General features: G+C 40.3%; 1 protein-coding gene across 3 annotated transcripts in view; it reads left to right on the plus strand.

Annotated features, from left to right (window-relative positions):
* Nucleotides 1–21,163, plus strand: part of SLC5A6 (solute carrier family 5 member 6) — a 38,154-nt gene that overhangs the window by 12,012 nt on the left and 4,979 nt on the right. For all 3 annotated transcript variants that reach the window (XM_087717376.1, XM_087717378.1, XM_014062612.2), the window contains exons 2-15: nt 2,243–2,832; nt 7,066–7,131; nt 8,438–8,489; nt 8,739–8,806; nt 8,977–9,131; nt 9,290–9,430; nt 9,626–9,755; nt 10,156–10,244; nt 10,345–10,457; nt 10,562–10,629; nt 13,247–13,333; nt 14,231–14,403; nt 19,855–19,958; nt 20,767–20,888. In XM_087717376.1, the coding sequence (XP_087573502.1) occupies nt 2,503–2,832; nt 7,066–7,131; nt 8,438–8,489; nt 8,739–8,806; nt 8,977–9,131; nt 9,290–9,430; nt 9,626–9,755; nt 10,156–10,244; nt 10,345–10,457; nt 10,562–10,629; nt 13,247–13,333; nt 14,231–14,403; nt 19,855–19,958; nt 20,767–20,888 (1,698 nt within the window). In that variant the 5' untranslated portion in view covers nt 2,243–2,502. The remainder of the gene's footprint in view (nt 1–2,242; nt 2,833–7,065; nt 7,132–8,437; nt 8,490–8,738; nt 8,807–8,976; nt 9,132–9,289; nt 9,431–9,625; nt 9,756–10,155; nt 10,245–10,344; nt 10,458–10,561; nt 10,630–13,246; nt 13,334–14,230; nt 14,404–19,854; nt 19,959–20,766; nt 20,889–21,163) is intronic.

A 21,163-nucleotide genomic window follows, 5' to 3' on the forward strand; every position in this document is an offset into this window, starting at 1 on the left:
TCCTTAAATGTACTTGTGGTTTCTTGTGGTTATAAAAAGAGTCCATATTCTTTTGTCATACGGTATGCATATAAAAGGTTTTTGACATCTCTTTCTCTGGAATTTAACAGATGAAGTAGTAATTGTATGTGACGGCTAAACAGAAGATGGAGGCTCCCATAATTTAATATTAATTCATATTGATTGATAGGGACACAATACCTCAGTGGCTAAAACGCTGAGCTTGTCGATCAGAAGGTCGGCAGTTTAGCAGTTTGAATCCCTAGCGCCGCGTAACAGAGTGAGCTCCTGTTACTTGTCCCAGCTTCTGCCAATCTAGCAGTTCGAAAGCATGTAAAAATACAAGTAGAAAAATAGGAACCACCTTTGGTTGGTAACAGCGTTCTGTGTGCCTTTGGTGTTTAGTGATGTCGCCACATGACCACGGAGGCGTCTTCGGAAGGTGCTGGCTCTTCGGCTTAGAAACGGAGATGAGCATCAACCCCTAGAGTCAGGAACGACTAGCACATGTGTGCAAGGGGAAACTTTACCTTTATGCATATAAAAGGTTTTTGACATCTTTTTCTCTGGAACTTATCAGATGAAGTGGTAATTGTGTGTCATGGCTACACAGACTGAAGATGGAGGCTCACGTAATTTAATATTTATTCATACTGATTGACGCAGTAGGCTTATACACAGTCTGTTAATGCTAGAAAAACTTAATTGGATTTTTTTTTTGTTTACAAGGAAAATATTCAGAAAACTAAGAGTATGGAGGGATTACCAGAAGAGAGAAGCAGTTGACAATTTTTTATTTATTTGATTTGTTCTTCTCACATATGTGATTCTGGATAGTTTGCAACAATTAAAAGCAACAAAAACAATTAAAAATATTAAAATAGAAACAGCAAGCACACACCCACTTTAAAACCAATGTTAAAAACTCAGTTCAACATAATCACAGCAGGTAACTACAAGCCATAGATTTGGACAAAGGAGAAAAGGAAGCACAAAAAGATAAGCTGTGTAAACTATAGAAAGGAAAGGAAACAACATTCATGGTTCTTATGCCAACCTTTCTATATTAAAGACTTAGGGGAGATTTATTCATCTGTCTCTAAACAAGAAATAATTTTTATCCTATGTTAACTTTGCCTATGGTATTATTGCTGAACCCATTTTAATTGTTTATAATTATTTGAAATAATTATAACGGATTCAATTACCCTTCTGAATAAAGGGTATATAATATAACTTTCTCCATTTCTAGATGACCGTACCCATGCTCTGCATAAAGGAAGTTAATCTGTCAGGAGTAGAAGTCCTAGTTTATCCTTCATACCAGTAGCTCCTTTTTCTACTGGAGGGAGGAACATTGTAAGAAAGAATATTTTGTAATGCAAACTCAAATATGCATTTGAAAGTGCTATAGTTCAGGGGAAGACTTCTCTGTTTCCTTTGTGTGAATGAGGCTTGAGAATTGTGAGTGTGTGAGAGAGAGGGAGAAAGAAAGAAAGGAAGGAAAAGAAAAGAAAGAGAAAGAAAAGGAAGGAAGGAAAGAAAGAAAAAGAGAAAGAAAGAAAAGGAAGGAAGGAAAGAAAGAAAAAAGAGAAAGAAAGAGAAAGAAAGAAAGAGAGAGAGAGAGAGAAGAAGAGAGAGAAAGAGAGAAAAACATTATAGGGCAGGGATCCTTGATTTGATAGGGTTATAATCTCAAGATAGTTACCTCACATATGCAACCGCATGGTACACCAAATATACCAGTTGTCTATTAATTACTCTACTGGATCTTTCCTTCAGAATCTGGGTTGCTAGTGTCATAGTTGGCTGCCTTTGAGTGTGTACTGGCATATTTTATTAGGAAAAATTTGTTGAATGTATCTCCTGCTGACTCCCCTGATTGTTGTTTTTGGCTTGCCCAGACTGAGTACTTTGCTCTGACGCCTTCACTCCTGGTGTGAAGTTGTCAACTCCACCCTGCCTCTGTTATTGGGAGATGGATGGGCCATTGTGCAAAAGGCCAAAAACGTTTTTTTCCTTTAGAGGGTTACAGTTGGTTGCCAGCATTTACCCTGCTTGGAAGCCTGCCAACCCTTGCTGGGTCAAGAAAACTTTCCTTGCTCAGTTGTGGGCCTTGAGAATGAAGGTCAGAACAAGTGCGTAAGTTGAGCTTTTGTTGTTGGAATTTGAAGTGAATGTCTCCTCGGACATTGTATGCTCTGGCATTCTGTTCACTTGCATTTTCTTCTCTTTCCTCCAGATTTGCTATTCTTGATCATGCCAGCCTCAACAGGATCCTGGATGTAAAGTACTCGCTTGACACTTTGGTGATGGGCTGCTGTCTGCATTTCCAGCGGTGGACAAAAGAGAGCCTGGTGCTCTAGCAGAATTCATCTTGGCCATTCTACCCATGATGGGTGCTTCTATGTTATGAACAAGAGTTCTTAACAAGCTGGACTCTCCAACAGCTGGACTCTCACACGATTTCTCAAAGGTGTCAGCAATTGTACCACACCAACAATGAAGTTTACTGTGGCAGATTACGCTATTTTTGTGCTGCTGTTAGTCTTCTCTCTAGGGATAGGACTCTTCTATGCACTGAGTGGTGGGAAGCAGCGCACTGTCCAAGAATTTCTACTGGCCAATCGTAGCATGACCTTCTTACCTCTGGCTTTTTCATTACTTGCCACTTTCCAGTCAGCTGTGGCCATTCTTGGCGTCCCCGCTGAAATCTATCGCTTTGGGACTGAATACTGGTTCCTTGGTTGCTCCTATTTTCTGGGGCTTCTTATCCCAGCTCATATCTTCATCCCAATCTTCTATCGTCTACGACTTACCAGTACATACGAGGTAAGTGTTGGGTGTGGATTCTATGGACATAGAATATGATAATTGGCAGCAGCATGTTTAATATATTGTATTTTTTTAGCTTTACAGAAATAAATAGTATTTTCAGAGTTTTGTAAGCTGCCTCAGGGAGAAAAATGTTTGAAAAGGTAACATATCAGTTAAATGCATAAAAATAATACCGTGTTTCCCTGAAAATAAGACAGGATCTTATTTTCTTTTGACCCCTGAAATAAGTGCTTGGCCTTATTTTTAGGGAGGTCTTATTATTTTTGAGGTGCAGGTGGAGGTGAGAGTGGTCACTTCATGGCTGCTGCTGTGTTGTGCGTCGCTGTGGCGGCCATTAGCGTGACGGAAGGGGCAAGGTGGCTGGGGTCGCAGGAGCAGCCATTAGGTAAGGGTGTGTGGGTTGCATGGGGCATGTCCCTCCCCTCTGGCCTTGCCTCCTCACCTCGTGTTATTTACGCAGCAAACAACCAGAGGATGGTGGGTGCCAGCTGTGCATGTGTTTAAATATTTTTGGGGAGGGCTTATTTTCTGGGGAGCACTTATTTTCGCATATGTGCTCAAAAGCCCAATTGGATTTATTATCCAAGGAGGTCTTATTTTCAGGGAAACAGTATCTGCATAGTGGTTTAGCGTCATTGATAGCTTTTTTCCGCGTTTTCTCCTAGAGTGAAAGTGTTTAAAGGATAGCCAATGCTTGTGGCTTAGTTGGCAACATCTACTGTTATAAATTCATTAAAACAGAGTAAGGATACATCTGTGGAGGTTTGGACATAAAATGAAATATGGGGTGCAATTCTGTTGATAGGTACTGTGTGCTGATCACAGTTGCTCATCTTTGCTCTAACTCAAATCCTTTTGCTGGGATGGCATTTAGAAATTCCCTGAAGGACCTGGTAGTGCCATCAGACCTGGGGATCCCATGGATGTGGACAGCCTGCAAGATGGTGGCATTGTCCATACATTGTAGGGTGGCATTTTCTGCACTTCTGGTTTTGGGGTTGATTGTTTTTATTTATATGAGCCTGTTGTTTTAACTTGTGAGTTGCCCAACGTCATCTACATAAGATGGATGGCTATAAAAATTGAAATAAATGCATAAATAGTAAGCATAACCATGTTTTAGAGGTGGACAAAATATTCTAACACAAAATGTTCTCCCCTTACCTTGGCAGAAGGGATTGGAATGGATTTGGTCCATTCCAAAATGGACTATACTAACCTTTACTGGCTCAGTGGCTAAGACGCTGAGCTTGTCGATCAGAAAGGTCGGTGGTTCAAATCCCTAGTGCCGCGTAACGGAGTCGGCTCCCATTACTTGTCCTAGTTTCTGCCAACATAACAGTTCAAAAGCATGTAAAAATGCAAGTAGCAAAATAGGGACCACCTTTGGTGAGAAGGTAACAGTGTTCTGTGCGCCTTTGGCTTCCAGTCATTCTGGCCACATGACCATGGAAATGTCTTCGGACAGCGCTGGCTTTTCAGCTTTGAAATGGAGATGAGCACCGCCCCCTGGTCCTAGGGAACCACTAGTGCATACGCTATATTGCCAAAAGTATTTGCTCACCCATCCAAATAATCAGAATCAGGTATTCCAATCATTTCCATGGCCATAGGTGTATAAAATCAAGTACCTAGGCATGCAGACTGTTTTTACAAACATTTGTGAAAGAATGGGTCGCTCTCAGGAGCTCAGTGAATTCTAGCGTGGAACTGTGATAGGATGCCCCCTGTGCAACAAATCCAGTCGTGAAATTTCCTCGCTCCTAAATATTCCACAGTCAACTGTCAGCTGTATTATAAGAACGTGGAAGTGTTTGGGAATGACAGCAACTCAGCCATGAAGTGGTAGACCATGTAAACGTGTCCAACATCAGTGTGTGACCTTACAAATGCACTTCTGGAAGAATGGTCAAAAATTCCCATAAACACACTTCTAAGCCTTGTGGGCAGCCTTCCCAAAAGAGTTAAAGCTGTTATAGCTGCCAAGGGTGGACCAACGTCATATTGAACCCTATAGATTAGGAATGGGATGTCACTTACAGTAAATTCATATGCAAGTAAAGGCAGGTGAGCGAATACTTTTGGCAATATAGTGTATGTGCGAGGGGAATCTTTACCTAACCTTTATTTCAGGGATGGAATGAATGTTTCAGCTTTGAAATTATTTGGAAAAGTCTGCTGCTTGTTACCTATCTTTGCTTACCCTCCTTCTTGAACCTTGTACTTTCTAGCCTATGGCAGTACTAGCCCTTTTGTTAGGTATGAAACCATTTGTTGGTTAGATAAGCAAATAGTTCCCAGGGAGAGACTATACTTTGCTTTGGCTTTGAAGGCAAAAAGGTTGTTTTCAACTGCCTGGAGATATCAACATCATGCTTTTCAGGAACTCCCTATAGTATCTATGTACTTTTCTGAGATCATAGTTGCTTTGTGAGCCTGAGAAAAGATATGTTTAAAGGAGTTTAAGGAGTTTCAAATAGATAATGTCCTGCATTCAGACTTTGTACGCTCTGAAGCATCTATGGCAAGATTTATTTAATATAGCGATGACAAGTATCATAAATTCTGTTTTATAGCCAAATTACATGTGAAAGCTGGCACGCTATAAAATGGGTCTTGATTCTTAAAAATCATGACAATTTGCTTCTTCCTAGAACTATACCTACAATATATTTACCATAATTGTCAATGAGAATAAGAATATACTTTTGTATTAGAGTCAGACAATCAGATTTGTGCTTTAAAATCCTGCTCATCCTTATACATGACTCCTGAAATTTATTAAGTATGGGACTCTGTTCCCTGAGCCATTATCTTGTATCCAGCTGTGTTTTTTGGCGGGTGGAACTCAGTATTCTTCTTTAAAAAAAAAAAAAGTAGATCCTACAAGTTTGAACATTGCTACCTCTGGTGTTACTTTGTCTGATATTACAGAAACACAACTGAGTTCTTTAACCAAGAAAAGTAGCAGTTTTCCTAGGGAATACCAGGTTCCAGGATAAATACTGCAGATTCCATATTTGCAATGGAGTTTTCTTTATCTTCTTTCCCTATTGTCAAAGAAGCTCAAAAGGAAAAAGAAAACAAATATAGACAGGCTTGGGGTTTAGTTTATTATTTAAGAACTTCTCTTTGCACCCAATGTTTGCACATTTTGCTATTTGACCTCTTGATCTGAACAGGCCTGTAGGAAGTAATTTAATTAATTATTTGAAGGTGTATTTGTATGGTTAATAAGAATCAACAATGGCTTGGTGACAGATACCGGTAATCAAAAATGTACCTGATTAAATGATTTATTAAACTGCCTCTCAACAGTTTGTGACTCTGGACAGTGTACAAAAGGGAAAAATGGAAAATTATAGATAGTGTAAAAGCAGCAGTGTAAAAAGCTTTCAGTTCTAGTCTTTTCCTTGCAAACTGTTCTAAGTTGAACACTACTAATTTAATTTTCCCCAAACAGGACAGAAATTCATTTGCACATAGCTTTTAAATTGCATGTGCTTTGGAGACCATGATAGTAGAAAATGCTTAAAATAATTGAAAACCTGGTTGAAAGCATTGTTTTTAGACTGAAAATAAAATTTAGCCTGGGGAAGGATGCCATGGGTTGTATGTCTAAAGACAAACTTACTCCCCTTCCCATCCTCACAAACCCAATCCAAGTATAGATAACCTTGCAGCTCATCCTATTATTCTATCCCATCTTTCTCTCCCTCTAAGGTAGGGAAAAATCACAAGAAGTAACTGTAATTTGGGTTGGAAGACAAATGTGGGGCAAAAGCAGCTGCACCAAATGGCAACATTTTAGCATGGGCTAGGAGAAATGTTAGGAGATATAGCTCCCCGCCCCTCCACTGTGAAGTTTAGGCATATGGCCACTGATGAGCACCTGTGTTTGGTCCTTTTTTAGCCCCAGGCCTTCCGACAGGCCTGGGGCTAAAGAACTGTTGCCCCCGTCTCGAATGGTATGACTGTTGTGTGTTTTAAATTATGTATTGTTGCGTGTCGCTTTAATTTTTGTCTGTATCCCCCTCCCTTGGTTGAGTTGTGAGCCGTCCTGAGTCCCCTTTCGGGGGAAAAGGGCAGCATATAAATAAAATAAACATTCAAACATTCAACATTTTTCCACGGAGCCGAAGTCTTGATCAATAAAAGTTTATTAGGGTTGCATCTACTTGTCTTTCCACAACCCCATCATTTTCCATGTTCTGTTTGCCCTCCCAGTATCTGGAGCTGCGTTTCAACAAGGTGGTGAGACTATGTGGAACTGCTACCTTCATCTTCCAGATGGTAAGTACAGAAATTATCTACATTGTTTTTTCTGGTAATGAGAACAATATTTTCCTCCTTTTTTGATCTAGGTGCTAGATTTCCTGCCTAAGTCTGTGTTTTGGCTCTTTCCCCCTCATTTCTTATTTCTCGCTTTGTAAATTCATTTGCATTGCTAGCTAAGGATAGGCTTCCTACCCTATTCAAATGACATCCTTGCACATTTTTCGAGTCCAGGTATCAAACTTTATTTCCTAGTGACCTTTTTGGCTTCATCAAACTCCAAGGCCTCATCCTCTACCAATTGTCCACCATATAGGGCAGTGTTTTTCAACCTTGGCCACTTGAAGATGTCTGGACTTCAACTCCCAGACTTCCCCAGCCAGCGAATGCTGGCTGGGGAATTCTGGGAGTTGAAGTCCAGACATCTTCATGTGGCCAAGGTTGAAAAACACTGATATAGGGAATATGTGGATTCAATTCTGCTTTGCTGTGAAGGTCACTTTGTTTATTTTATTTGTAAGCCGCCTTCATTATTTTTACAAATAAACAGAGGTGAGTAACAAATAAAAAGAGCTGTGGTGGTGCAATGATTAGAATGTGGTGTTGCAGGTGAACTCTGCCCACAGCCAGGAGTTTGATCCTGATCGGCTCAAGGTTGACTCATCCTTCCATCCTTCCGAGGTTCGTAAAATGAAGATCCAGATTGTTGGAGGCAATAGGCTATCTTGTAGACCGCTCAGAGAGTGCTGTAAAACACTATGAGCTGGTATATAAGTCTAAGTGGTATTGCTATTCCTAACTTTTAACCCTAGTGCAGCATATGGTTTTTAAAATCTCTTTTATGGCATTTGAATGCTCAAAGTATAATTGTTAAGAAATGACAACCATTTTTTGACATTTTGAGTAGGTAAACATTACATAGTAAATCCTACATAGCATAATTTAGCAACTCTTGAAATCTCTCACTAAAATTCTAGGGCAAGTCACTTTCTCAGTCATGGGACTATAATGCATGGTTCAATAATTGCATGGCCCTTGTGAAAGCAAAAAGTAAGACTTTTTGATGGGAAAGTTGCATTAAAGTGCGTTACATAATAATATATTTTAAATGGTCCCTGAGGTCTGTTTTTCCCTCTCCTATCTCTAAATCTCAGGGGAAGATACACCTTGAATATTATTTGAATAAAGAACTTATGTAGGTATTGGAAGGAGAAGGCAGTAGACATGGGTCTCCTTGTTTGTCTTTCCTTCTACCTTCCTCTGACCTGAGTGTCATAGAGCCAGCTATGGTCCAGTGACATTGGTACTGATTTTGTCCCCGTAGGTGATATACATGGGAGTGGTCCTCTATGCCCCAGCCTTGGCTCTCAATGCAGGTGAGTAAAGTGCCACATTCTTGAGGGTCCAATGAGGAGCATGATGAACCATTTTCACAATGGGAATTTAGAGTAGGAAGTTCCTCTGAGCTATGTATAGGGACAAAGATCTGCTCAAAGAAAGCTAACACTGGTTGACCCCAAAGCCTGGTTTGGCCTCAATGTGAACAGATGAGGAACTTTTCTAGCTTGCTGGGAAGAGGCTTTCAGCAATTAGGCCCTTCTCTGACAGTTCTTTCTTGGTTGCAGTGACCAATTTTGACATCTGGGCTTCAGTGCTGACCATAGGATTAGTCTGTACCCTCTATACTGCACTGGTGAGTAATCTCTTGAAGAAAAAGGGATGGGACAGTTTTCCACCTTATATCACCCCAACTCCTTGCTATTTGTCCTTGATGGAGATCCGGCTTCTGTGCTGTGAGGATTCCAGATTCCCACTATTTTCATCTTGCTCCCCTTATTGACAGCAGGTTCTTTCTCTTTGTAGGGTGGACTCAAAGCTGTGATCTGGACAGACGTGTTCCAGACATTTGTCATGTTTGCAGGACAGGTGGCTGTGATTGTAGTGGGCACTCTTAAGGTTGGCGGCATAGGTCGTGTTTGGAAGCTGGCTGCTGACAAAGGCATGATATCAGGCATTGAGTAAGTGAGGGACGAGTTTTCTTTCCTATCTACAGAGTAGTAACTGAAGATCTCCCTCCCAGCACTCATCTTTGTGCTTCCCTAGCTGAAAGCAATTTAGTTCATGTTCATACACATGCCTGATGTTCCTATGACCCTTGACTTTTTTTCTTCAATAGTCTGAATCCTGACCCTTTTGAACGACACACCTTTTGGACTCTGGCTTTTGGGGGCGTATTCATGATGTTGGCTCTCTACGGGGTGAACCAGGCTCAAGTCCAGCGGTATCTAAGCTCCCGTTCAGAGCGCCAGGCTGTGTTGTGAGTGTGACACTTGGGGGCCACTGGGAGGGTTGGGGAATTGCAGTGCTGGGTATCTCAAGAAGCTCTGTAGATGCTTCACTTGGCTGAATATGGAAGCAGGACTTGGAGTGGGAGATGATATATTTAGTTAAGATATATTTAGCAGACAGTTAAAAAGTGTAACACTGTCCCTCCTTTTCTTGTTCCCTTTAGGTCCTGCTATGCAGTGTTCCCCTGCCAGCAAATTGTGCTCTGCCTCAGCTGCCTCACTGGCTTAGTCATGTTTGCCTACTACCAAGACCATCAGTTGACACAGGAGCAGCTCAACGGTTCATCTGATCAGGTTGACCAAATTCTTACATGTGCACAATTTGGAGCTAACATGTGGGACAAGGCTTACATTATTCTCTTCCTCATGCCTCCTTTTCTGCACTTGCTGAAGGGTGTCTTCCTTCCATTCCCATATCCACACCTGTGCATGCAGACCTCCAGCCTAATAGGTAAGAGAAAATGTCTTGTTTCACAGAGACTGGCAGAAATCCATGCATGATGAAAAGTGAATGTGTTCACCCTGAAATCAGTGATATCTTCAGGTACTTTGCGATGCCCTTTCTCTTGTGTGCGCTCCTGGAAACATTTTGCTTGCTTGCTTTGCATCACACAATGCCTGTGGCAGTCCTTTGCACCCATTTGATCCTCTGTCCTTTCATCCTTTTTCTCAACCCACATCCTCCTTTTTGCAGATGGTCCTCTTCTTTGTGATGGATGTGCTTCAAGATGTGCCTGGCTTGCCTGGTCTCTTTGTAGCTTGTCTCTTCAGTGGCTCCCTAAGGTAAACCCTCCTTTCCCCTTTGGACCTAGGATCTGGGCTTGATATAAGAGAGCCTGGCTTACCTAGTCCTCTATCTTTCTCAATCCTCTCATCTCAACAGCACCATCTCTTCAGCCTTCAATTCACTGGCAACAGTGACCATGGAAGACCTGATTCGCCCATATGTGACCAACATTCCTGAGAGACGTGCCACACTCTACTCCAAATTGTTAGGTGAGTGATGCCTGTCAAAGTGTGTGATCAAGTGCAGTCTTAGGGCATCTTCTACCTGCCAGCATTCAGTTTGGCTCAACTGTCTTGACATTTTCTCTTCCCAGCTCTGGGCTATGGTCTTCTCTGCCTGGGCATGGCTTATATCTCCTCCATGATGGGTCCAGTGCTACAGGTAAGGAGTGATCATTAGACAGGAAAGCATGTAGAGAAGATATGTGGCATGATGAGTTGTCAGCTTTACAAGGTAGACCCAATCAGGAAGACTAAAACTATGCTTTACTAAGATTAGGCTACAGTAACAGATTTGTGCAAGTCTGCCTGTGTTTTCTCCTCTCTCCTTGTTATAATCCAGGAAGTCAGGCGGGACCCAGTCTTTTTTTTAAAATACTTTCTCCCCACCCCTCACCCCCTTAACACTTGCTGCTTCTGCTCTTGTTGTTCTAATGACTTCTGGATGCCTTCTCCAAAGTCATCTCAATGGCTTCAAAGCAGTTCATTGCTTTGAAGGTGTTATAGAAATGTGGTTCTTTCCCCCTGGGATATGAGATTTTCTGTAGTTTTCTTTTTTTGTGAGTGAAGGAAGCCTTTTGTAATTATTGTTCACAGACTGATAAAGGTCACACAATCGTTCATCTGCAAAATTCTCCATTACCAGTATGTATATACTTTATTGCAGTCTGTCTGCAGTCATACGTGGCAAAAAGATATAAAACAATATGAAAGGCATAATTTTTTCACAGATACAAAAACGTAAAATTGACAGCGTTTTACTTTGTGGTAGCTCTAAGAAATTGTAGCTCTTAAAACATTTTTAGAATATTAATGTTCCAATCTAATAATATAAAGCAAATTAAATCCTCAGAACTGGGTGGAATGTCTGTTAACAAATGATAAAATTAACTAACTCAACAGTAGACAATGAATGCCCCTTTGGAGAGCCAACTTGCTCTTGTAATTTTAAAGGATGTGTTCTTTCTACAGCAATTTGCACTCTATCCCCATAATCTATCTTTGTTACAATAACTTCCATTATAATTGAAAAGACCTGTGTCCTCTTTGGTCAAAAGGTGTAGAAATAAAATTAAAACATCTTCATCTTAATGTACAGTACATATAAATAAATTTGTTCTCCAAATAATAGGATTATTGTAATCCTAATCTCTTAAGAAATCTTGCTAAAGAGAACTGTGGAAACCGTGATTGGAAAGAATCGCTTTCAGTTTTGGGCATCTGTCAAAAGAGTATGATTTTTTTTTCTCTGTTGGTCTTCTGTTGTTGGTGATATTCTCTGCAGTGCAGAATCAAACGAAACTCTGGCTTCTTCACCAAGAGGATTTTATTGTAATGCAGTCCCAATCATGATCCCAGAAAGGAGAGGATTTTAGCCCTATCATCTGCTTTTTTTAATGTAATATATTCTTCACCGATTTTCCTCTTGGGTACTGATAGGCAATATTTTGTCAAAGGAACAAGTCAATCTTCCTGGCCCACTTTTTCTTCCCAGAACATAATCCTTGTCCCTTCCTCCCATATTTCTTCTTTTCTGTTACCTTCCTTTGTTACTTGTTTTTTTATTATTATTTCATTCTCTTTTACTTTTAGTCTTGCTCTTCTTTGCCTTCTGCCCCCCTTGGCCCTTTCTGAGTTGACATGAAGGACCTAGGGGCCGAACAACTGGCCACATACTCGATGCTCTCCATCTTTTTCTCCCTCCTCCTCTGTTGCTATTCCCTGAATTGCCCAACCACATCTTTACAATCTACTTTCTTGCATCTTTGGGAAAGAACTACAGCAGCATGAGCCTATTGTCACATAGCAAGTGCTTGAAAAATCTGTGGCAATTAAAGGTATGGAGGACTCTATCCCAAAGATATAGTGCAAGTGTAGCAAATTACATTGTTTAACATATTTTACCAATTACATTACATACCTTTTTTCAGTGCAGTCACAACAAATTCACTACATTTCTGCCCAGTGTGCTAAATTAATATTTTCCCTGGAGAATTAAAATTCTGCTTTCTCTGTCTCTGTGGCTGCCACTGTATAAAGATGATTTCCCAAAATTTGTTAAGTATTAACCCTTAACCAGCAGGGCAATGCTTGAGAGTTCTGAAAATTGAACGTCTACATACCGTGTTTCCCCAAAAGTAAGACCCCCGAAATAAGCACTTGGCCTTATTTTTGGGGAGGTCTTACTTTTGAGGTGCAGGAGGCGGCGAGCGTGGTCACCTCATGGCTGCTGCTGTGTTGCAATATTTTCTGGGAGGGCTTATTTTTGTGCATGCACTCAAAATCCCGATTGGGCTTATTATTCAGGGAGGTCTTATTTTTGGGGAAACAGGGTATTTGGAGGGCATCTAACCTGGGGAAGGTTGCTGGATGGACCATAGATGACATCAAATGCACCAAATGCATCTTAACCAAATAGAGCTCTCCAGTGATATTAGTGGCCAGAATTTTCAGAGGTAATGAGGGAATTTATCCTTCCTCATGCCCTATCAAAACATTGTACATTGAACAATTTTTCTGGCTCAGCCATTAGAACTGGAGCCTGTGGGCCAAACTGGATTTGCTTATTTTAATAAAAGTATAGCATTTTTGTACTTCAGATCATATTTACTGAGGATAAACAGTAAAGGGAAGCGGTAGCTGAGTTATCTGTTTTTCATGCAAGTCCCAGATTCAATAAGGAGCATCTGCAGGCAGCACTAGATAGACCAATTATCTGCAGGCAGTTTTTCCATGAGAAAATCCCCAAATCAGACCCCTCATTTTTTTCTTCTTCTAAGGCTGCCATCAGCATCTTTGGCATGGTGGGAGGACCACTGCTGGGACTATTCTGCCTGGGCATGTTCTTTCCTTGTGCCAACTCTGTGGTAAGTGTTGCTACCTCAATGGCTGGGCAGATCCTCATATACCTATGCCCAATGTCAAATTTGGCATTCACACGCACATACATGCACCCTTCACCTGGCAATACATCTGATGGAAGATGGTGGCAAGACAGGTTTCTAATAGTATTGCCAAAGAAAGAAGCTTACAGAAGGGCTGACTTTGGTGTGTATTACGCACAACTAGTATACTCAGAGAACCTGCTTGCTACTTCTCAAGAATGAAGTTAGCGTATGATGCAAAGAAAAAAAGCTGAGTCAGCAATGGGGCAAGAGAAGACCAGTATTCATCTAGCTGGAGTTGGGTTGGACGAAACTGCCCTCTCTCAGAGATCTGTGTCGTCTTTACAGAGGATGTTCACCTTCTGTCCCAGCTGCTGGTCACAGAGGCAAGAGCCTAGACCAGCCCTATAAAATAGAGCTTGTCTGGGAACATTCTATTATATTTTGTTTGTTTTCAGCTCCTGAAGGGAGAAAAGAGGATAGAAGGCTAATGTCGTCTGCTATCTGATTTGGTTATCATTCGTGTTTATTTTTAGTTTTAGCCAACCTCCTCAAAGAAACTGGTGAAGATGGCTGCCCACTATTTAATCAGGGCAATTTTTTATTATTTTGATCAGGGGTCTCCAACCTTGACAACTTTAAGACTTGTGGACTTCAACTCCCAGAGTTCTGAGCTGAGGAACTCTGGGAGTTGAAGTCCACAAGTCTTAAAGTTGCCAAGGTTGGAGACTCCTGCTTTTGATCATCTGCCACAATTTCATTGGACTTACCTAGGGATTGCAGTAGATTCAACTTGCCATGTTAGGTGAACCCAGCCAGTGTATGTTCAGATCTTTTGGAGAATAAGCCCCTCATACTTTACTCCTTGTTTCTCCACAGGGTGCTGTAGTTGGATTAATTGCTGGGCTGGCCATGGCATTTTGGGTGGGCATTGGGAGCATGGTTATCAACTACCAGTCTGTGTCTCCTGATCCTACTGTTTTAGCAACTGATGGGAATCTGACTACTGCGATCATGACAACATTGTTGAACTCAACAACAGCTCCAGAAAGGTAAAACAAGAAAGATGTGGTCCAACATCTTCTGGGCTGAACTAACGGATTGGGAACATGCTGCAAAGTCCAACTTTCATACTCAGAATTCCTGTCAAGTAGGGTTTTCCTAACTCTTAGGTGCTTCACTGCAAAATTCTTTATTGTTTTAGTTAAAGTCTATAGAGATTCTCAGTCACCCAGGTCAAGAAGCTTCTTGGATGAGAAGCAAAACATCTTCAAAAGAAAAAAACAAAAAAGTCCAGTTGCCCCCTGAAAAAGCACCTTTGGGATGTCTATGTTGTTTTGTGAAGATGGTGGTAATGGAAGAAACCTTGCCGGAGAAGCAAATGTTTAGGACATGTAAGGAGGAGATTCCTCTCCAAAATGTTACTCAATGGCTTAAGTTTCATCAAAGGTCACAGCCTGAACCTACTTGCCTTTTGATTCTTCTCCAAGAGAAAGTTCTCACCTTGTCCTGCTTCTTTTCTAGCAAGTACTTCAATTGTTGACTTATTCACAGTTCAGAACCTTGTCCAATATTTGTTTAACCGAAATATTGCCTCTGCAAGATTTTTAGCTGTCCTGTGCCTTTGCAGTATCCATTGCAAGACCTAGGAACTGTTAAGGTAACGTCGGAGGATATAAGCTGTTCCAAGTAGGGTGGTTTTTTGTAGAATCAGAATGTTCAAGTCTGATAAATTTAAAATTTCCAAATAGCGAGATAGCCTTTTGGGTATTGCTCCAAGGGCTCCAATTACAATCGGGACAACACACAATTTCTTTTTCCGCAGTCGTTCAACTTCAATTTGCAAGTCCTGGTACTTTGTGATTTTTTTCCTTGCTGTTTATCTTCAATTCGTTCATCTCCAGGTATTGCAATGTCAATGAACCATACTTTTTTCTTTTCAACTATTGTTATGTCAGGTGTGTTGTGGGCCAAGTGCCTGTCAGTCTGAATTCTGAAGTCCCACAAGATCTTGACTTTCTCATTCTCTAAAACCTTCTGAACCTGATGTTCCCAGTGGTTTTTGCTGTACTCAAATCCAGACTTTTGGCACAATTTCCAGTGAATTATCTTAGCAACGCGGTCATGGCGTTGTACGTAGCCAGTTTGTGAAATTTTGCTGCACCCACTGATCAAGTGGTCGACTGTCTCATCTTTCTCATTACAGAGGCGACATTTGCTGCTGGTGGTAACGTTGAATTTTTGCCTTCATGCAGTTTGTGGCTAAGACTTGTTCTTGAGCTGCCAAAATAAAGCCTTCTGATTCTTTTTTCAGTGCTCCTGATCTTAACCTGTTCCAAGTTAGCTTTTGGTCAGCTTTGCCTTCAATACTTTTCAAGTATTGGCTATGCATAGCTTTGTTTTTCCAATTTTCAGCTCGCTTCTCAATTGTTTTTTATATTCAGCTTTTGACTTAGTTGCCTTTAAAAGGCCTCCTTTATTTACTTCCTTAATCATTGGTTACTATTATTATACAATTGTATCACAGCGGCCAGTTGTTTCGCCAGATTTGGCATTGGTTACTAGTCGGGCCCCACCCAGGGGCCTAGGACGTTGTAACGTATTTTCGTAATATGCGTGCAGATCCAAGCAGTGCAGCTTTTTGCATTTGACTGGTGGTGATTTTGTCAATTTTTAACTATTTCAAATGTAATTCCAGTGCTTTTGGAATAGCACCTAGTGTGCCAATTACCACTGGAATTACCACTGCTGGTTTGTGCCACAGTCGTTGAATTTCGATTTTTAAGTCCTGGTATTTTGCGATTTTTTTCATGTTCCTTCTCGGCGACCCTGCTATCACCTGGTATTGCAATGTCTATGATTGTGACCTTATTTTTCTCAACCAGTGTGATGTCTGGTGTATTATGCGCCAGTATTTTGTCCGTTTATATACGGAAATTCCACAAGATCTTGACCATCTGATTTTCGGTGACTTTTTCAGGCTGATGTTCCCACCAGTTTGTTGCTGTTTTAATATTAAAATTTTTGCACAAATTCCAATGGATCATTTGTGCTACTGAATTGTGCCACAATTTATAATCAGTCTGGGCAATTTTTTTACAGCAGCTGAGTATGTGATCAACAGTTTCATCAGCTTCTTTGCAAAGTCTGCATTTGGCATCATCAGAGGATTTTTCGATTTTGGCCTTAATCGCATTTGTGTGGATAGCTTGTTCTTGCGCAGCCAGGATTAGTGACTCTGTTTCTTTCTTTAATGTACCTGTTGTTAACCATAACCAAGTTTGTTCACTGTCCACTTTATCTTTTATTTTTTCCAGAAATTGGCCATGCAGTGTTTTGTTCTGCCAACTCTCCATTCTTGATTTTATCACATCTTTTCTGTATTCTTGTTTCGTCTGTTGGGCCTTCAGTAGATTTTTGTTCTTTACTTCGATTAATAGATGTTCTTGACTTTCTTTTAAATAATCAGCCAGTGCATGTTTTTCTTCTTCAACTGTTTGCTTCACTTGTAATAATCCTCTGCCACCTGATTTTCGGGCAGGTATAGTCTATCAGTATCACCACGTGGATGTAAACTGTAGTGCATTGTCATTAGTTTCCTGGTTTTTCGGTCCAAAATGTCCAAATCAGCTTGTGTCCAGTTAACTATACCAGCTGTGTATCTTATAACTGGTATTGCCCATGTATTTATGGCCTTGATTGTATTTCCACCATTCAATTTAGATTTCAAAATTTTCCTAACTCTATTGGTGTACTCTCGCCTGACAATAGTTTTTACTTCTCCGTGCTTGATGTGATCCAACTGCAGAATGCCTAAGTATTTGTTGGCTTCATTTTCGTTGCATTTAATTAGTTGGCCATTGGGCATTTCAATTCCCTCACATGCAGTGATTTTGCCCCTTTTTATGGATACAGTGGCGCATTTTTCCATGCCAAACTGCATTGAAATATTGGTGCTGAATACTCGGACTGTGTTTGTCAATGATTGGATTTCTATTTCTGACTTTCCATAGAGTTTCAAATCATCCATATATAATAAATGCGAAATTTTTTCAGCTTCTTTGGCTGTTTGGTAGCCTAATTTCATTTTTTTTAAGATTACTGATAGTGGGATCATTGCGATGATGAAGAGAAGAGGTGAAAGTGAATCACCCTGGAAAATTCCTTGCTTGATATTAACCATTCCGTAGATCTCATTCCCTACTGCCAACTCAGTTCTCCATTGTTTCATCGCCTTTTCAGTAAAGGATGTAATATTTTTACTAATGCCAGTTATTTCTAAGCATTTTATGATCCAACTATGTGGCAGTGAGTTAAATGCCTTTTTGTAATCAATCCAGACCATATTCAAGTTCGTTTTTCTGTTCTTACAATTTTCTAATATCATTTTATCAATTAGGAGCTGATCTTTTGTGCCCCTGCTCCTTCTTTTGTTGCCTTTTTGCTCTACTGGCAAGATGTTGTTTCTTTCCAAATAATCCATCATGTTATCTGCAATAATGCCTGTGAATAATTTGAAGGTTGTTGGCAAGCATGTTATTGGTCTGTAGTTTTCAGGTGTTGTTCCTTTAGTTGCATCTTTCTGAATCAAGTATGTTTTTCCAATTGTCAACCATTCATCAATTTGGCCCTTTTGTAAAATTTCATTCAGTTGCCTGGCCAATATTGCATGTAAACTGGTCAGATATTTGAGCCAGAAACCATGTAATTGGTCCTTTCCAGGTGATGTCCAATTCTTTACCCTTTTTACTCGATTTTTGACCATCTCAGTTGTTATTTCTAATACTTGTATTTGTTTGTTGCCAATGCTTTTCTCAAAGTCATGTATCCACTTTGCTTCCTTATTGTAGTCCTTTGCATTTTCCCACAATTCTTTCCAGAATTCAACTGTGGCCTGCTTTTCTGGTTTTTCACTTTTGGTGTCACCATTCACATTAAGACTTTGATAAAAACGCCGTTGGTCTGATCAAAATTGCTGATTTTGTTTATATTGGATTATTATTATTATTGTACAATTGTATCACAGCGGCCAGTTGTTTCGCCGGATTTGGCATTGGTTACTAGTCGGGCCCCACCCAGGGGCCTAGGACGTCGTAACGTATTTTCGTAATATGCGTGCAGATCCAAGCAGTGCGGCTTTTTGCATTTGACTGATGGTGATTTTGTCAATTTTTAACTGTTTTAAATGTAATTCCAGTGCTTTTGGAATAGCACCCAGTGTGCCAATTACCACTGGAATTACCACTGCTGGTTTGTGCCATAGTCGTTGAATTTCGATTTTTAAGTCCTGGTATCTTGCGATTTTTTCATGTTCCTTCTCGGCGACCCTGCTATCACCTGGTATTGCGATGTCTATGATTGTGACCTTATTTTTCTCAACCAGTGTGATGTCTGGTGTATTATGCGCCAGTATTTTGTCGGTTTGTATACGGAAATCCCACAAGATCTTGACCATCTGATTTTCGGTGACTTTTTCAGGCTGATGTTCCAACCAGTTTGTTGCTGTTTTAATATTATAATTTTTGCACAAATTCCAATTATTATTATTATTATTATTATTATTATTATTATTTTATAACTGTTACACTGTCCACTTATGAACAATAATTAAACACTGATATGTAGCTTAGAGAGAGAGAGCCTTGTGAGCAATGTAGTTCCTGGTTTCAAACCCTTCTTAGCTATAAAGCTTTATAGATAGCATAGAACCAAGATAATAAATTATCAACATAGAATTGCATTTAACAGAATAGCAGAACAGAATAATGAAAAGTTCTTTAGGGGGGGATTTGTATAAGTGAAAGTATCATGAATTACAAACATCTCTTTTATAATTACTATCCACTTATCCTCAGGCTCTAGAGGCCGGGATCAAATGTGGAGATCTGGAAGACAATTGCATCGATCAAACTTTATGGAGGAAAGAAAGCCTTTGACTGCTTTTCTTGTAATATATAAATGTTATTAATGGCAATTTTATAAGCTTATTGTAAGAATTGGAACATGTTATTAAAAGTTGCAGTTGGACCAGATTAAAGAGTCATCTAAGCCAACATCTTGTTTTTCACAATAGCCAACTGAGAAAAGTTCAAGGATAAGATGGACCACTGCTCTCTCGTTTATTTGCTCTGCAATATCTGGTTTCAAAACATTTCTTAACTTGGAGACTGCATCTATCACTTTAGCTAACAGCCACTGATAGATGTGTTCTTTTTGAGCTTCTTTCTCATTTTTTGTTAAATCTGCTCCCCTGCTGCATTTCGAAATCAACCTGCCTTCTTTGAGCTAATTGCTGCTCAAATGTTTTGTTTTGGGACATTAATTCTTGAGGGATAGAAAACCGGGGGCTGCAATGGAACTGAGGGGATGCAGTGATTGCTGTGTAACCTAAAAGAAGCTTGTGGATCTGCCTCTTTGGGCTTCTGGCTTTGTTCCACCACTTAGCCTGAGAAAATGTTTGAATGGAATAGCTCTTGACATGTATCTCTTTGAATTCTTTCTAGGCTGACAGGATTGCGGAAGTTTTATAATTTATCCTACATGTGGTACAGCGCACACAACTCTACCACAGTTATTGTGGTAGGACTGCTAGTCAGTCTTCTCACTGGTACGTAACATGTTTAAATACATAGGATCTAGAACTATCATCCAGAACATAAACAAGCCCCAAGTATATATGACTATACGGCTATGTATATACGGTGTACAGTATATACATGCATTTTGCATGGAGAGGCCATCAATAATAGGTCTTGCTGGGAAATTGATCTTGGATATTCAAACATAGCTTGCCATCGTTTTACACAGTATCATTACATCTGCAGAGTGGAGAACTTGAAAAGAGTGAGGAAGTATCTCCTTTTAGTTCCATGTGTAAACTGCCGCAGCTGCTTATGAAAATAAAGGATGCAAATGTCATGAATAAATAAAATGAATAAAATCAGGTTTTGATATTGGTAAAGATTAGAGTTGAATGTTTGCAGTGCAGTAAGAGATGGCTTAAAAAGCAAGGAAGAAGGGTTTGGTCTTCCAGTCAGTACACCTTGTTATAGGGAAGCTAGTGTCTTCCACCCAGCTGGTCTACAACTGCCATAAATTCTTATCATTGGTCATGTCACTGAACCTGACAGGAATAGAAATCCAAAACATCAAGGGAAACTAGGTTGCCTAGATCTTGTCTTACAATGTTGGATTGCCTTGGGATAGCATTCTGTTTAGTCCTTACCTAGGAATGTTAGGGTTCTATGTTTTCCTTGGTAGGAAATGTAAATCTAAGTTCTGCAGAGAGCTGCTCTCCATTCCTGATAACCTTGTTAATGCTACTCCTGGACTCAGTAGGCACAGGAGGGATCTGCCCTACAAAGTCTCTGCTTCCCTTTACTTCCCTTGCTCACGCCATCTTCTTTCTCTCACAGGCCCAACACGTGGGAAGGATGTAAATCCCAAAACAATTTTTCTAGTGCTGCCACGATTATTTTGCTGTTTGCCTGCAAAGTACCATGAAATGCTCCGTTGTGGAGTACGTGACCCTGCGGAGGTGAGATTTAAGTTTGTTAACCCAGAAGACAAGGAACAGTGGCCATTATGGAGGAGCAAATCTTAGTTCCACATTAAGAGAAACATCCTATCACTTAAGTCGGGGGTCAGCAACCTTTCGTACCTCAGGGACCACTTAATTTACAATTTTCAATCCTGCTGACTACTAATACTATCTGCCTAATGACCAGCTGGATGGGTGTGGCTAGGTGGTCATGTGACTATGTGGGTGTGACCAACTTGATGCCACTCACATCAAGGGGCACCTTGCCAACC

The sequence above is a fragment of the Thamnophis sirtalis genome, unplaced genomic scaffold (assembly GCF_051295495.1).
Source record: "Thamnophis sirtalis isolate CommonGarterSnake01/CBP01778 unplaced genomic scaffold, rThaSir2_p1.2 scaffold_6, whole genome shotgun sequence".
Classification (NCBI taxonomy): domain Eukaryota; kingdom Metazoa; phylum Chordata; class Lepidosauria; order Squamata; family Natricidae; genus Thamnophis; species Thamnophis sirtalis.